We start from the raw sequence: 17,630 nt of genomic DNA, 5'->3' as shown, positions 1-17,630 counted from the left end.
GCTTGCTGGACATGTGCTTGGGAACATTCATACTTATAATATCTCAAATCCAGAGACACCAAAGTTTCAGGAATTTGCAGATTCTGTAGAAGGTCCAAAGGCATTGTAGTGAAAACTCTGGTGAGAATGTTTCCTCACTACTGATTGTGTTTGAGAGAACACAGTCTGCAACAAAAGAAAGACTGACTTTATAAAAAATTAATATGTATCTGATAGTTCAGTCCAGGTCAGGAAGTAAATTGCCTTTTTTTTTTCATCTGTCAGAGACCTAGCTCATGGTTAAGTGATGCTGACAGTGTAGTGAACTCCTCTTCTGCTCAGGGAGTCCTGAGCATAGTTCATAGAGCCTATCCTGGGAGCTGCATCTTTGATCTTTGGCAAACTGACAATTACTGTGACTGCACTGAGCAAAACCATGTCCTTTAGCTCTTTGTAACAGTAAGAAAAATGTAGTGTTATTATAGAGAAGAAGATACTTGCACCTGTGTTATAAATTATTTACTCCCTTCTGCCAGCAAAGATTTGGGAACGCAGAAGTTAAGTATATGGCCTATTGAATTTTTAGTCTTTAGTGATCTCATGTCTTCTAAAAGTCTTTTTTTTTCCTTTATACTAAGGGAAAAACAGTATGGGTTTTCATCTGTTCATTCTCCCTGTCAGTGCTATTTTTGCTTAAAAAGTTAGTCTGTCTAATATTGTCTTTGTGAGATATGATCAACTTCTTAACAAATCTGCAGTAGCATTCAAATAAAAATTTCCATACAAAGAGAAAAAGTTTGTATTCAGTATATTGTTTAAAAGATTTTTGTTTCAGTTCTTCTCCTTGGTTCTAGGGAAAGAAAATTGCTTCCTTCTGAAGAACAGGCTCCAAAACTTTGGCCATCTTCTAAAAAGATACTAAAACAAAACAAGTAAGGTGAATGAATTACATTCACTCCTAATTTCTCATAGAAAGGTTTATTCCTCTAAGTCTCCACATTGTATCTATTAACAGAAAAGACAGCAAATGCATTCAAGGCATTATAATGAGCATTTTATCCAACCTTGTCATTTGCCCTGAAGGAAGTACATGGAAAAAGCAGTGTGTTTCAGATTCAAATAGAATTCTTCTTGCATTTTACAAAGTTCTCTTAAAATCTACCTGCTAAAGAGAAGAGAAGGTTTTTAGTACTGTTAGGATCCAATTTCCAGGTTGCTACAGTCTGCATATCAGCCTATGTATTTTTGTCTAGGTTGTTTTGTTTAGCTCCCTACTTAAACAAATCAGGGCTACATTTTTTGTTCCTGGTAATAGCTAAAATCAGATTTAGGTGAATTTTATGTTTTTGGGATTTTTTTTTGTGATTGAGGAATCTGTATGTGCACAAATTTCCCTTGTATAAACATATCCACATACTGTGTGTGCTGCTCCAAGAACAGCTGGGATCAGAACAGATCAGATCTCAAACTGGCTTTGCGTTTTTTAAAAAATGTATCAGTGTGTTAGGTGAAAGTTTTTAATGAACTGGTATTATTAGCTGAAAGGGAATAGCAGTTGCCTGTGGTTTATGACTTACGCTTTAGTTAATCCCATGAAGAGACTATGTGAGTTGGTGTCATTAATGAGAAGCTGTCGCATTCCCTCTTTCATATATCTTAAAATTGAAGTTGCAGGCAAAAAAAACCCAGCAAGTCACAACATTCAAATTTAGAATTCCCACGGTTCAGCACCCTCTCCCTTAAAATACCCAAATTAGAGATGCAACATAGATTAAATGATCTTCTGTTTACACCAGTAATTCTCTGACCTTAATTTTGTCACCCTACACATAGATTTCAACACCTAGAAATGAGTGACAGATTTTAAGCATCATCTTTCACACGTCTATTAACTAGTGTAGGAAGCCCTTAATGCATCTTAAATTAGCTTTGCTACTTGTCCTCAGCATGGGGAAAAAGACTAAAAAAATCTTTGGTGAAAGAAAAAGGATGACTCATGAAGATTTATTTTCATGGTCAACAGAAAGTATTTAAACCTGATTAGACATATGAAACAATTTATCATGGATTTATGTTTTACTCTCCTATGTGAGCTAAATGTATAAACGCATCTTCAGTAAAACTTTCTTGCTGTGACAGAAACAGTCTGGAAACCAGTGTGACTCACTAAGAAATTATGCCAGTACCATAACCTTGTGGAAGGAAAATGTTGTAGGTATTTGTCGCCCTGAGAATTAAACCTTCTGATCTTGTTTTCATAGTTTCTAGCCACTTTCCCAGGAAAGTAACTATAAACATAGATGTTTATGCATTCCTTTAAAGAAATGTCTTTTGATGGTCATTTCTCATGACCAGTGCGGTTGGGAAGGTGGTAACCTGACTATCCAACCCTGGCCATTGTCAAAAATCTATAAATATTGAAACAACAGAATAAATCTCTCTCCTTTTTCTATCACAAACATTGAGCCAGTGTCTGTGTGAATCATTTCGTGTCCAACAGTGACAGGTATTCAGAACTTAACTGAAGGCAAAAACTGTGGGGTTTTACTTAGTTGTTTTCCTTCACAAAGATATAGACCACATTTGCTTTAGTTTTGGTTGTACATTGGACTGAATTTCAAACTTTGCAAGAGAAGTTTGTCAGGAAAGATTTTGCAACTTTGTCCTAAGAAATTCCCATATATATGTAATCCTAATACTTTATAGAAAAGTGTCTAGGAAGATTATTAGAACCATATTTTTTGATAGAAAGAGAAATCTTAGTAGAATTGATGTGTAATACTGCAGAGAACTATTGGTAAATAGCAGAATGAAACAGCAAATCCTTTCCTTGGAGTATAGTAGAGGTGGAAATCATGTTTCAAAAGCTCCTCAGCTGTCTTGACAGGAAAAGAATCTCTTCTGAAAACCCATCAATTTTTCAGTTCTGAAACTAATCTCTCACACAGTCACCACAATGACTTTGCAGGACTTGAAGCCTCTGCCCACACTTGTAAATTGAAAACCACTGCGGATAGATTCTAGAATATGATCTCGGTCATTTTGTACAGTGAAATTATTAAATGTTTCCTGATACAGTTTTGCCAGATTTAGTGTACACTCAGGTGATTCCAGGGCAGTTGGGGAGCTGTCATGACCAAGGTAATGTTCCCATGTAGCAGTATCTGGTTATCCATTTTGGTAGATTAAGGGACACAGGCACAGAAAGTCAACTTGGTTTTGCTGTTCAGCTGCTGAGGGTGGATTTAACCTGCTGATGTAGTTGTCTTACATACACCACTGACAAAAATTGTTATTCTAAATGGATTTTTTTCTTTATGTTCCTTATATTTTCACTATAAATAATTTTGTCAGTGTTATTTTTTACCACATAGATACTCTTAATGTTGAAGGAAAAAACATTCTTGCAGGCATTCTGTATCAGTCACAAAGGAAAATATTAATTCTTTGGCAATCAGCAGACATTTCTGAAGTGCTAGGATTAACACTGGTACAGATGTATATTATCCAGTAGCATATGTTTTATGCATATTAGATATAAATCTTGAAAGTGCTCTTTCTTCATCTATTCTTTGGAGTTAATGGTATGTTAAAATAAGCCTAGGCAAATAGTAGGGGTGTTTCTCTGTGGTGAACCAACAATCTGAGAGATATTTCTGTAGCCCAAAGCTGGAGTGAGTTTTGCTATTTTGTTGCTTGCAGTGCAGGGTGTGTGTCTCTTTCACTTGCCCTGGGAAATCCAAATACAGCTATGCTAATAAAATAGGTTGAAAATTTGCACATTTATCATTATTTTGACTTCAAGGAGAATCCAAACACAGCAGAGCAAAAGAGCAACTGTGTAAATTGAATGTTGACTTCAGCATTCCTTCCAAAGGATCCCTGTCTGTCCATGTGATCACATAAGACAACAGGGTTTTCCTGGATATGGTTGCGTGGCTGTAAGACCAAATGTCTCCTTGCCTGTTGTTAGATACTGCTGCAAGAGAGTTTCTTTACTAATCTGTTGCTCTTTACTGAATTGTTATGGCCTGTCCATAATGGTGTTTAAAATCTGTACTTTGTCCATAGCTCAGCCTCCAGTAGCTTGCTGTCTCTGATCACCTCCTCAAAATTGAATTTTTAGCTCTGGACAGACTCAAACCCCATAATAGTTTTGAGCTCAAAACCCCAGGTATTTGATAATAGTTGTTTCTCAAGATCTAGGTGTCTTATCATTATGACTGCACCATGAATCTGCTGCTTCATCCAACTCAGTGCTCAAGCCTCATATTACATGATATGCTTTCCTTTATATTTCCTAAATAATGCATTAGAAAAGTCATGTGTTATAACCAAACAAGGAGAGAAGAAAGGAGTAGGGAAATGGAGATGCCAGCACAAGCAACTAGAGTGGGGAAAAACTTCCAGCACAAAAGGTAAAAAAGGAGGAGGTGGTTTAGTGTGACAATTCAATAAACAGATTTGATAAGCAGTCCCGTTTTTTTGGTGTATGTTTAAATAGCAGCTGTCTCTAAATCACTGACTGAATTCCTCGGTTTCCTTAGATGTGAGACAGCTCATCAGTTTCAGCAATGCTGGTTATTTTGAACTGAGATTATAGGATCATGTAAGCAGTAAAAGGTTATTTCTAGCATCTTCTACTTTATTTAGTGCCATGTAAAGTTAAGGGGAAAAAGTATTAAGTTATTGATAGCAATGTGCATCAGAAAAAGAATAATTGTAAAGATCATTGAGGCTGGAGTCTGGAATACAGAGTGTGTGCCCTTGTTTCTGATACTTAGTTATAAGATTCAGAAAAACACTGTATTTCATATAATATGAAATTCATGAGCATGTTTTCATGGTGATACATGAAAACAAATGTTAAAGTTAGATGGAAAAAGCTAAAAGTGTAAGTGTGTAGTTTAGAAAGTTTTTTTAAATCACTGGGTGAAAAAGTTAGTTTAGAGAACAGGAGACAAGATGGAGGATTTAGGGTGTTGTCTCTTGTCCCTTCTTCTTTCTTCTTCATGTTCTTCTTCTAGAGGTTTTTGAGTAGTAGTAGGTGATTGGAGAGAGTATGCCGCAGTGCATCACAGAGGTGATGGGTCATTGGGTCATTAAGAAAAATAATATACATGTCTATAGTTAATTAGGTAAAAATAGGTATAAAGATAAAAGAACTGTGTATTTCGGGGCCATTTTGTGCGTCAGACATAAAATGTGCCACAAGGCCTTGTTGTACCATCAGAAGAAACAAATGTACCAGATTGCAAAGATTAACCTTGTGCAGCCAGCCTGGAGAGACCTGTTAAGTTCTGTAATGACCTTTTAATAAACATGAGAAACAAGATTCTAACGAGCTAGGGAGTTTTCTTCAAATTGTAAGAACTGAGATAAGCAGGGCTCCCCACGAGGGAGGATCCCAAAAGAATTCAGTCCAAAGGAGGCTGAGAAATCCAAGAATAAAAAGAAAAACACAGAAGAGATGCAGCAGAAACAGAGAAACGGAAAAAAGATTTTTTAGAGAAAAGTTACAATTGATACAAAAGATGTCTCTGCTGGTTCCCTTCCTATATTTTCCATTTTGAAACCATGCAGAACCATTTTTTTTTTTATTTTTAAAAATTGTTGGAGGTTTATTGTTTCAATTTAATTCAACATAAAATTTCCAAAATATTCCTTTATATGTTTTATCTGAGTTCTATTCTGATACCAAAATTCTTCAAGACTAGGCCAAGACGTGTTTATTTCCATCTGAATTATGTTTTATTCTTCCAGATGTTATAGTGCAGGGGCTTCATAATGGCTAGGAGATGTTCACAAGGATCCCACATTTTCTCTTTGAAAAAGTTAAGGCTGCCTTCTTGAACTGTAGTGCTGTACATTGATAGAGTTGATTATTGTATGAAGTGTTTCTGTCAATCCCAGTAACATGAATAATGTAGAAACTTGGATGCTTTCATTCCAAAAATTTCTTTAGAGAAGCTGCTTCTTGAAAACTGCTTTTGAATTTGACTGTCTTGAAATAAAAAGAATAGGTAAATTATCAAAAGGGTATAAGACTTAGAACTGTATTTAGCAATCCTTTTTATTTGAAGAAGTGTCTCTACTATTGTCAGATGGGATTCTAGAGAAGCATCTTACTTTTGCTATTTTTCTGTGTCAGCACTGGAGTTTGACAAGAAAAACACAGCAGGACCAGAAACTACTTGCTTGAATCTGTCTGAATAAAAAGAAAAATTCCCATAAAGTACAAGTGCAGTAGTACATGAATTTAAACTGTAGTTGCCACTAGCACATGGGACCCATGTTGATATAAAGCTGCCTCTTTATTCTACTTCAAGAACTTCTGTAGAACAATTCAGCATTTCCAGTGTCACTAATAACTGGAGATGGAAAAGTTCTAAAAAGAGAAGCATACATCCCAAAGTGTGAAAATCATCTCCAGAAACCTTACACAGGAACATCAGTGTGACTGATAATCAAAAGCCAGGATGTGCCCTCATATATATATGCTTGACTCTGTAAGGATTTGAGAGGCTTTTTCCTCACATCACTTTCATCATCTCTGCTTCATTGCTTTGTGTTCAAACAATTTATCATCTGAATTTGAAAACAACAGAAAATACCTGCTGTTTTGCCTTTGTCTCATTTGATAAGCATGCAGCATTATCCCAATAGGAGTTTAAGATGATAAAACATCAAATGAGATGTTTTAGAAGGCAGGCAGAAATGGTTATATTGTTATTAACTGACAGCACTCTTGGCTGTTATAATGTATTTGTGCTGTGCCATAAGTCTCAAATGAACAGTTTGAGGGTAAATGAATAAAAATTGTATGATAGGTTAGTGGGGTGTTCATGACTCCAGATGTTACAAACTTAGAAACTTTCACTACTACTGTTAAAATTATTTGTGAAATAGAAACTTGCTGGTTATTTTGGGAGTCTTCTTCCTTCTCTTTGCTGTTAAAGTACAGTTTGTGATGGAGGACATCTGAAACTATGGCTGTATCTTCACACCTTAGCATGTAGCTCTGTTCAGGTTGTGCTGTCAGTCAGAAGCCAAATAAATCCAGCTGCCAGGGCACTAGCAGGATTCCTGCTGTTTGCAGTAAAACTTCTCCAGGGTTGGATGAGCCAATGTTATGATGCTGACAGCTGGGTGTAGGGCCTTGCTTGTTTAATAGTCATTGCAGAGGACACTTTAAGGTGTTTTGGAAGGGACTGTCACTGCAGTGCATTGAAAAATATTGTCAGAGCCTAGCAAGGTATCTGATCCTGATCAAATACTCCTCTTAAATTAAAAGCTTATTTAGCTATTCTGCTCAGCCTGTTCTTAGGTAGCTTATAATGGAGTTGGACCCTCTTGCTCTGTTTTGAGAATGTCTTATTGAATCATGCATAGAATGATGTGACTAATTTGTAGAACAGAAGTCCCTGTGCATCAGTTGTTCACAGTTGTTTTCCTGAGGGAAAGGTAGAACTTTTTATGTTAAAAGACACTGATCATTCTTTCTGGCATATCAAAGAACAAATGTACTGTAGGGTTTTCTATTGAAAAAAATAATAGAAAAAATGGCTTTTATCTGCATTTTCATCGTTACACCTGCATAAATCTCACTGATGCTAATGAGACTTGTAGCAATATAGATAAAAGCCAGTCACACTGTTGAGATGTGGAGTCCAACCAGAACAAGGCACACCACACAAGTAGGAGGCTCCATCCCTACAGGAACAATCTGCAAGTGTGTGACTCAGCCTGCTTAGAATAAACCATTGGCATGCAAAGCCAAGGTTCCCCAGACTGATGTACCCCATCAATCTGATTAATGCAGTAGCTGTGCAAACTTACTGAGTGCTCAACTATACTGTTGCCCAGATGGATTTCTCCAGTGAAAAATGTTTGGTCTCTGCATCCATTCAGCCATAGGAGCACATATAACGTCTGTAATGGAAGACACACAGGACAAACAAAAATCACCTGGACTCTGTGACTGGGAAGGAGGAGATGGGACTATGAGGGTTGAGGTAGAGCTCTGAATTGTGGGCATCATGGGTGTAAGCTGAAACATGCAGGCTCACCTTGAAGAATAGGAAGGGGTGAGGGGACAGTACAAAAGGGTCAAAGGGGCAAACCTGTGGGATGGTGTAGAGATTAAGAAAAAAAAAAGGACACCAAGCAAGCAGCAGGTTCTTAAAAGTATATAGAAATATATGGTGAAGGACAACATTAACTGAGAGCAATACAGTTAGTCCTCACAGCTGATCACAAATCGCAATGTTGTCACTGTGAGCAGAGGAGGAAGGAAGTTTTGTGGATGGACCCTAGGACAGAGGCAGTAACTGGGGCGGTCTGATACAGAAACACAGAATCACTTATTTCAGCTTTGACAAGGCCAATAAATCATGCAATTAGCTTCATTCCTTGATAGTTTCTGAGAGAATATCTACAGTACAGTTTGAGTTCTATCCATGGACATTTGAAATCTGTAGACCAAAAGCAGCAGACACACTGCCACCAGAAATTGTTTTGACCTAGGTGAAAATAGGAGGGATTTTAATTTTTTATCTTTTATTTCACTATTTAAAATAGTATGTGTTGACCTCTTTATTAGTGTAACATACAGATTGAATGTTCAAAGGAAAGAATAAGACTAAGAACTTATTATGGAAGAGAAATAGGGTAAGGAATGGTTTTGATCAACCCTTGCCTAGGATTCCACCTGTAAACATGCAGTTCTTGCATCTCTCTTGCTAGCCAAGCTTAAGAAGTGCAACACAACCCTTTAACACACAAGTCAGAAAGACGTGTTTTCTGTAAGGTGACGTGGCTCCTGGTGTCTTCAGAGTAGTACTGTTGTACAGCCTCTTTATGTTTGCCAGCGTTTTCTTTCCTGAAAAAAAGAGCATGCTTGTGACATGTGCTTCTGAAAAGGCACTGTGTTGTCATCTGATGTATTTGGACATTCTCAAGTCCACAGAAAAAAATGGCAAGTTATCTTTTCATCGCTGGATAATTCATAATAAATAGAAAAATAAAAATCTTACCAGTCCTTCCTGCCAAAAGGAAGTCTATAAACAGGACTCCAGTGAGTATGCAATTAGTCGTCAGAGGGATTGAAGAAGTGTAGTTGAAGTGTGAGTAATTCTACTTGCTCTTCTACTTACTCTGCCAAGGGTGCAGCAGGAAAGCCTGGAAGGCAGTGGAAGTATCCCTGTTGCTCCAGTAGGACAGTGACCACCCAAGTTAGAGTGATTCAGTAGAACTTTTTTGTAAGCAGATTAGTCCTTTCCTGTGTTGACTGAAGAAGATATAAGGTGATTTACTTACAGGAATATAAGTGCAAGCCTTCAAATAAAAATAACTGCTATTGACTTTGAAACTGAGCCACCAGCCCTGATGAATTTTTGAAGTCAATTTAGAATCATTTAATACTATTTAGAATAGCTGTTAGTGTGTGGCCTTTTTATTTCTGCCAATAAACTTCATAATAGATACTGAAACAGGACTGAAAGGCCTGTGAGGACCCTGGAGACACTATTTTTTCAGTGTTGCATTGTGACATACTCATGATCTTTTTTTCTTTGCTTAACTCTTTTTTTTTTTTTTAACTTATTTCATTTCTGTTCAGTGTGTGTGCTCACTTTAGTGATAGTGTGGTTCATTGTGGAAGTTGTTTAATGTTCACTTGTGAATACTACTCCAAAACACCCAGCAGGATTAGTATCTTAGTAGCCACTCAGTTGTCATTTAGTAGCCACTCAGTTGTCATGCTTCTATGTCAGCTGTAGAACACTAGAGTTATATTGCAAGTACTTAGATAAATCTATTTCCTCAAAATGGCTATGTACTTTCACTTTGTCAAAATACCTGTGTGTTGGCTTTCTTTGCTGCTTAAATGCTGTTCTATCTGTTCCTAACTTCCCCTGTTTAACAGCAGACAAACCCAGGGAGCACTGAATGAATCGGATGATCCCGAAACAGGCTGTCTAACTGATAACAAGCCAACTTCTCGACACTTCTATCCTGTCGCCTTGCTGCTTGTCAGCTCACACTTGCTGGTTGTGTGGCTTATTTTAAGTCTTGCTTTGCTATTAGCCAAATATCAATAAACTCCACTTCTGTTCCTTTATTTTCTACAAACAGCAACAAACTAACCCTAGAAAAAAGAAATTATGTTGTAATATTTCTACAGTCTCAAACCCCAAGGATTCATCTTTAAGATAGCAATGTCTGAATTGTACTGTGTTTTCATTCTTTTTTTCTGAACTCCAAGAAGTATACTATGCATTGAGTGAATTGATTTGCCCTTTCTGTTCATGGTAAAGCTTTCCCACTGTAATTAGCGCAAAGAAAGCCCACTTACAATGCTGTCACTGTATAGAAATTGTGGAATCCTGAATGCTTGAACCCCTCTTTCCAGAGTAATTAGTCTGACCAAAAAAAAAATTAAAAATTAATTTGCACAACACAAACTAAACCCTAGACAAATACGGCCGGGCAATGTTTTGTGAGACTTATCTTTCGATGTGTTTTTTTCATTGTTACTAGCTGATGGGATTGTTTTCATTTAATAAATGATTATTACTTTGCTACAACTAACCCTTTTCTGTAGAGTAACTAAATGGAATAGAATAAGTTCTGTTTTGTAATGAAATCAAGCTGTTTGTAACTGTTGCTTTAGTTGCTTTTGCTTTCAAGACACTTTTATATTCTTTTTAACAAAGTCCTGTTTATGTCTTGACTTTGGCACTTGTGACTTTTGTACTGTATGTGAACGAACACCCTTCCTTTATAAAGCAGAGAGGTGGATTGGGCTGTTTGAAAAGCCATTCTCTCTTTTTTTCATTGCAAAGCTGAACATACAGGAAATGAAGCAGAGATTAAACTTTCCTTCACTAGGTCCAGACTTAATAAAATGCCTTATTCCTAGAATGCGCATTTTAGGGCAATGTATACTCGCACATATATAGCAAACAAATTGAAAAAAATAAAAAGTATGAAAAGGTTTAAAAGGCAAATGTATTTCTGGAATTAGAACAAAATGTATCATTAAAGTATTTAATTTTTTTTTACTGAAATTTAAACCTCAAGGGCAGATATGTTAGGGGGATGGAAAATCTTATCACCTGTTTCTGAGGGCAATAACTGTACTGGGCCTGGCCTTGGATTTAATTTTGTAAGATGTATCATCACTCATGGAAAACAAAAATGTAGAGTTGAATCTTTGTTATTTTTACTTCAACTGTTGCTGAAACTCTGCAATGAACAAATAAAGCATATTTATTTATTCTGTGTTTCATGAAGTTGTACTTTTTCCCCCTTTCACTAGAGAAGGATGCCGCATAGAGAATGTTCTGAAGAATGTCAAATGCAGAAAGTATGCATTCAACATGATACAGCTGATGGCTTTCCCAAAGTACTACAGACCTCCAGAGGGGACATATGGAAAAGCTGACACCTAAGTTTAACAAAAATGTAATCAGGAGCATACATCATGCTAATAAGTGGATAGAACAACTGCTGTTTATGACATATGAACTGGGAATGTATAACCAGTGGAGGTGTTGTTTTTTTCAGGTTTTATCATTTTACATTAAAATGAATCTGGGTAGTCATTATGAAATTAATACCATGAAAAAGCAACGGAGTGAATATTCTCAAAATCAAATATATTCAACTTATCTTTGTGAAGTTGAAGCTTAGTATGACTCATAAGCAGGCTGGAATTAGTTTTTGGGGTCATTTGATTGAAGATTAAAAAGGTAAATGGCATTTGCTGTAGGAACAGAGATTAGTAATCTAGAAGGTGGTGTTCTGACTCCAAACCAAACCCTGAGATTTGATCTAAGGGGTCTCACTGCTGGAAAAGGTGTTTTCTGGAACCAGCAGAGCATTGAGGTCTTGATCACTAGTGATTAAACCCTTCACAGAAATGTTTATGAAAGATGATAATGTTTCTACCTGGGCTAAATATAATTTTGGTAATTACAATTAGCTTCTTTACTTAAGCATGGTGACTTCATAATATGTTTTTAGTAATTGCAGACTGTAATTTCAGTCATTCCATTCTGATTCCCTGCAGTTCATTTGGATGTATCACTCTTGGTTTTCTGTACCCTAGCCACATATCACTTATTTTACTTTCACATAAATCACACTGAAATCAGGGAGATTAATTCCACAAGGTGACCTGAATTTTACCTCCTATTTAGTCTAAACCCTTAAAAGTAAATTTTATTAGTGATTGGAAAAATAAGTTGTATATACAGGAGTTAATGTATCTTTAGACTATGAAAACATGTATGGTATTATAAAGTCTAAAATAAATGTTAAGAGCAAACTGCTGTACTAGAACTAGTTAGCTGCTGCAGCTGATTTATACCAAATTTGTAATGCTGCACGTAGACACTCTAGGATGAGGAACTATCATCTTTAAAAATGAACATTAATGTTCTGCCAGCTTGTGTTAGTCCTGAAATTTGTCTTGCAAAGAACATTTGTGTTTTCTAATTGTATCTATTTATTACCTTCTTCTGCCTCCCAGAGAGAAATACAATTTAACACTCACAAGTATTCACTGGTTACTGACCTTTATGTAATGCATTCTTTTCATACCTAGAGCAGAAGTATGAGAAATTTATCCTAATGAAACTATCCTGGGAATTTGAGCATCTGTAGGAAATTGTAATTGCCATGGATAAAGAAGTAAATGTTTGCTTACTCCTATGGAAGTCAAAGAAATCTCTATGCACGAGTTGTAATTTGTTCTTTTAAATCCATTAATGTCCATTACTGGGTATAAATCTGTAACTATAATGGAATATTAGAGCCTGATTCTGCAAATTCTATTTGGGTGATCCCATGGAACTGATATATCATCTAGCTAAAATTAAATCCATCTTGTATGGTTGATCATCTTGTATGTAAGATCAGGCTTTGGTGTTTGTAGGAGAATGTCAGAAAGAGATCCTTGTTCTAATATTCATTGACTTCAGTGGAGCCAGAAATTCACCTATAAAATATATTAATTAATTATAACCTTTCGTTCAAAGAAAAGTAGGTAACGTAAATAGTGTTTTCGTGCATTAGTTTTTTATTTCTATTATATAATGTGCTATCATTAATTGCATCCTTGTTCTTGGAATGTATTCAGTAGATGTCAGAAGATTTGGCAATGCATCATAGATAAGCTCAGACTGATGAGAACGTAATACCTTGGTTTCTTCTTGTCGTGTACCAGTAGAAGTGGACAATACTCACTGAGTCGCTGGACATGTGCATAAATTAGTGTTTAGGTCTATGAATATAATGTAGGTGATCTATATGAAACTTTTTTGTGGATTTATGGAATGTAATCCTTCCTAGAAAAGGAATGCTTCCTTCTGTCAGGCTGCTGCACTAGCCCTGAATATATACATGTTTATTATTAGGTTAAAAAGCCCTGCATGTGCAGTTTCCTCCTGGATCTCTGAAATTCCTCACGGATCTTTGAAATAACCCCCAGGTGTGCAGTAGAGAATGTCAACCATTGTAGAGCATTATGAAACTATCCCTGCTGGGTGCTATAGGTACCTAGACTTCTTTATGAGTCCCTTTGACATTCTGTCAAGTTAAAAATATTAAATTATCTAGATTTTCTTGTCAGGAAAACAATCTTTCAAGATTTTGCCTCAGCATTTTAATCCTACCTGGGCTCTAAATTGCCATTGTCACTACTGTGTTATTTTTGTGTTGAAGTTGTTTTTCACATTGAAGCCATGGATTTGATGAGGAAAAAGAAAAAATGGCACTGGATTACGGTCCTTTTTTTGTTTTAGCAGCCATTCACAGTATGTTCTTCTGAAATTAAATAATCTCTTATTTACTAAAGATAATTAAGACAAAACCCCGAACACATCAGTGGGCTGCAGTGAAGCTTCACTGTGCTTGGGCTGTTACAGAAGAGTTGGCTGGGTTTTGTGCTAAATAAGACTAAGTTTTTCTCACTAATTTTTGGACTGGAACATCTTGTTGTAGGTCAGGAGAGCTTTGTAAAACCTGCTGAAGTGCTCCAAGTTTCCTGGAAAAGCCTTGTTGCTTCAGTACCAAAACAGGCCCAAATATTTTGTTTGATCCACTGCCTGCTGGAGATACTGTGGTCCCCGTGGGAAAAGGCTGTGCCACCAGCTGAATTGTCAGGTGACCATGGATTCAAAGTCCATGGGCTTTCTGGTTTGCCATTTATGAAGACGCAAAGAGATGTTTCCTGCAGGTTGATGGTTGCATTATTTCAAGTACATTTACCCTTTGTAGCAGCTGCTTCCAGCCCTGTGGGTTGTTTGGATGCCTAACAGAGGAGTTAAATCATCCCTGGGGTCTTGCACATGATCTTGTAGCTCACTGTGGCTATCAGAGGAGTAAAACTAAAGAGCTTAAGTTTTATAAGCAAACTACATTGTTTGTTTTGTTGAGGGATAAGGTAAGCATAGTGATTTTGGTAGTGGCTCCACAAAAACTGTTCCATACCTGCTCTCTTAAAACTTTAGCAAGGTATAAAATAATCTGCTTTTAAGGGAAGACAGTTCTTGAGGGCTAAAAGATGAAATTTCAAAAATACATGTCATCTAAAGCCAAGTCTTGTCTTACAGAAGAAATTATTTGTAGAAATCAAATCAGGATCTGTCTTGAGGAGTCCCAAAATAAGGGCTTCTAGCTTTCAGTATTTGTACAATGCATCTCACACACTTACATGGGGGTTTTGTAACTACACAGAGTAGCGTCTAAATAGAGAGTTAGTCTAAAATACCTAAAAAAATAAGGAAAGTAATATTAAAGTAATTTTTTTCCCAGAAATGTTTATAATATTGTTATAATACATAATTCTTAACAAGACTATATGACATTAAGCAGGCAGGTATTTTTTTCTTTTCTTGTCTTTTGAGAAATGTAAAATATATTCTGTTTAATGTTTATACTTTGGCTTTTATGGAGAAATTAGGAAACAAAAAATTTTAATTATGTTATCTGATTTTTGTCTATGTGAAGCTGTGTATTTTGATGGAATCCTACTAATGTCTGTATTATAAAGAAAAAATAATTTAGGAGGACAACTGAAACAAAATATTAACTAAGTAGCCTTAATGAAGTCCTTTGCAATGTTAATTTTTGTACTGCCTGAATTTTGCCATTACGTAAGTGAAATGAGAAAATTAACAAACAGTTTTGTGTCTAAATCAATCTTTCCTGATGAAATTTCACTTAGTTGCAGTGGAATGAATTGTAATTATATTCTAAATCTTCACTAGTAATTTGGGTATAAAGAAGTGAAACACTTCATTTTGAACCCTACTCTATAATGCCTATTAAAAGATTCAGGGAAAACTTATTTTTATTTCTAGATTAAACACAATTTCCAAGAAATGCTATAGTCCATTTTAAAAAAAGCAGAAAATGCACTGAACGTCAACCAGTGTAATAAAGAAAGCAACTGCACTGAAAACTATGCAGCAAATTTACTTGCGTGAATTAATGTATGTAATTGGTTAACAGTCTTAAACGTATATTGTGTCAGTTGGTTATGTTGTAAACTTGAAACCATTGATATCTATATTTATGCTCTATTTTATTATAAAGAAGTGTACTGTATAGGGAATGCCATGAGACATGAATTTGCATCTTGCTTTTCACTTCCTTGCAGCTTAAAAGCAGATGTTTACAATGAAAATGCTTTAAAGTAATTTGCTGCTCTTGAAAACATAAACCTACCTTGTATGTTGCATGTTTACAAAAAAAATAAATAATACAAATGCTTTTTCAGAGAGAAAAAAACAACTTACAGACTTCAGTCCTTAAAACATCGCTTTTTTCCCTTAGTCATGCAACACCTTGCCTGTTTTGTTGCCAGGAATTCGGCTTGCACTCTGCAGGATTCAAACATTTATTTCCTCTTTCTTCCATAGCATTTGCTGAATAAGAAATATAACAACCATGACTATCAGCATGATACTCATGATCCAAGGTTAAAAATTTAGGATAAATTAACTATAAGACACTTGTGAACCAGTGTCTCCCTGTTCCAAAACCTGAAACCTAAGGCACAGGATTTGTGTGCTGTGCTGACTGGGAAAATAGTTACAGTAGGAGTCTAACTATGATAAAAGAATGCCCTGGACATGCCAGGTTCGGAGTGGTGAGATTTGAACCACACGGCTCTTACTTAGATCTCTAAGTGTTGACAGTGGTGTTTGGTTACTCTTTCCATGCATGCAAAATACTTTAGAAGTTTTCAGCACTTCTGTTTATGAATGGTCTGACTTTAAAACTTCTAAAATCCCAAATTACTTTAGTACTTGTTTTCCTTTTGTGCAGCTGTCCCTTTTGATGTTCCCATCTTGCATTCTCAAGTACACAGGACTGTGTATAAGTAACGTTAACAGGACTTCAATCCACAGCATGTGTTTGTCCAGAGAAATGAAGCAAAACTATAGGAATTCAATGATTTTTATATTTCAGGGTTTTTCATTTTTTTCTTTCATTGCTGTCTGTAAGCCATGTCCATTGTACACTATGTGTATATTTTTATTTAAATAAATGCAATGTTTATTTTTTATGTTTCTGACTTTTTTTTTTTTTGCTATTCATTTTTCATTGTCATTGTGGTGGTGTTGCCCAGAGGGAGGATTGTCCATGCTGATGAGACTGTGTTCCCTCCTAAAGGAGTTGGTAGAAGCCCACTCACAGGTCTTGTCACCGTTAGGAGTAAGGATTTAAGAAAAGTTCTGATACAACAATTAAAAGCCTGCAGTGGGCAAAAAATAATAGTTCCTATTCTTCTTAGTCTTATTAGTTCCATATAGTTTTCATCTCAGAACCAGGTGGGTCATACATTTTTTAGTTCAAAGCAAAAAAAATATTCACATGTCCATAAGGAAATCCCTTTCACATAACTGTTGGTCTGTAATTCAGGTGGGATCAACACCTTTCATAATGAAGACTTAAAAAGGTGATGTGTCTTGCTTTGTCTGGTAATGCATCTTCACCATCTCAGTGATGGACCTTGGGAAATAAGTATGGGTTACTTCTGTGCTGGTTTTTTGAGCTGCTGTTGGTATCTAGATTTATTATATGATTTCTCACCATAATGAAAGGTAAGTTCCCCATGGTTGGCTGAAATGTAGCAAACATATCTTCTCTTTGGGTATATGATAAAATGTGGCTCATCTGTGCTATCAATATTATAAACAGAAGGTTGTTGCAAAATTTCATATCTTGGTTTATATGCTAGCATTTTTAGATTTACTGAGATATATTTAGTGAGATTTTAATTACTTGCAAGGTTCTTGATAACCTTTAAAAACACTGGGAATTAGTGGTTCTTATGGAAATAAGTTAAAAAGCCGTTAGCATTACGCTAACAAGAGCCTAGGAGTTTTGTCTCTTACTAATAAAAGTCAAAGTCTTTTAAAATTACTTTGTCTCATTTTGCATGTTCTTGGATTTTATTTTCCGCATCAACTGGGAGCCACTTTTTCTCACAACAATGTAGGAGAGAAAAAGAAAGAACCTACAGCTATAGTGAGATGATAGAATAATATGATAGCAAATATATGTTTTCACCAATTCCTTTTCCAATGTTACTTCAGGGCATGCTTAAGTGTATGACCTGATGTTTCTGAATCACT

General features: G+C 36.0%; 1 protein-coding gene across 6 annotated transcripts in view; it reads left to right on the top strand.

Annotated features, from left to right (window-relative positions):
* INPP4B (inositol polyphosphate-4-phosphatase type II B) overlaps positions 1-16,558 on the top strand; it is a 318,553-nt gene extending 301,995 nt beyond the window's left edge. For 4 of the 6 annotated variants that reach the window (XM_033513500.1, XM_015624730.2, XM_015624731.1 and 1 more), the window contains one exon: positions 9,905-11,257. In XM_033513500.1, coding sequence (XP_033369391.1) covers positions 9,905-10,079 — 175 coding nt within the window. In that variant the 3' untranslated portion in view covers positions 10,080-11,257. Of the gene's footprint in view, positions 1-9,904; positions 11,258-11,299 lie in introns of those variants that run through there. The other 2 variants (XM_033513502.1, XM_033513501.1) reach the window with 2 other exon arrangements.
* Positions 16,559-17,630: the final 1,072 nt, after the last annotated feature.

The sequence above is a fragment of the Parus major genome, chromosome 4 (genome assembly GCF_001522545.3).
Source record: "Parus major isolate Abel chromosome 4, Parus_major1.1, whole genome shotgun sequence".
Taxonomy (NCBI): domain Eukaryota; kingdom Metazoa; phylum Chordata; class Aves; order Passeriformes; family Paridae; genus Parus; species Parus major.
The sequence above is the reverse complement of the archived record's forward strand: the minus strand, read 5'-3'. Positions and strand labels throughout refer to the sequence as shown.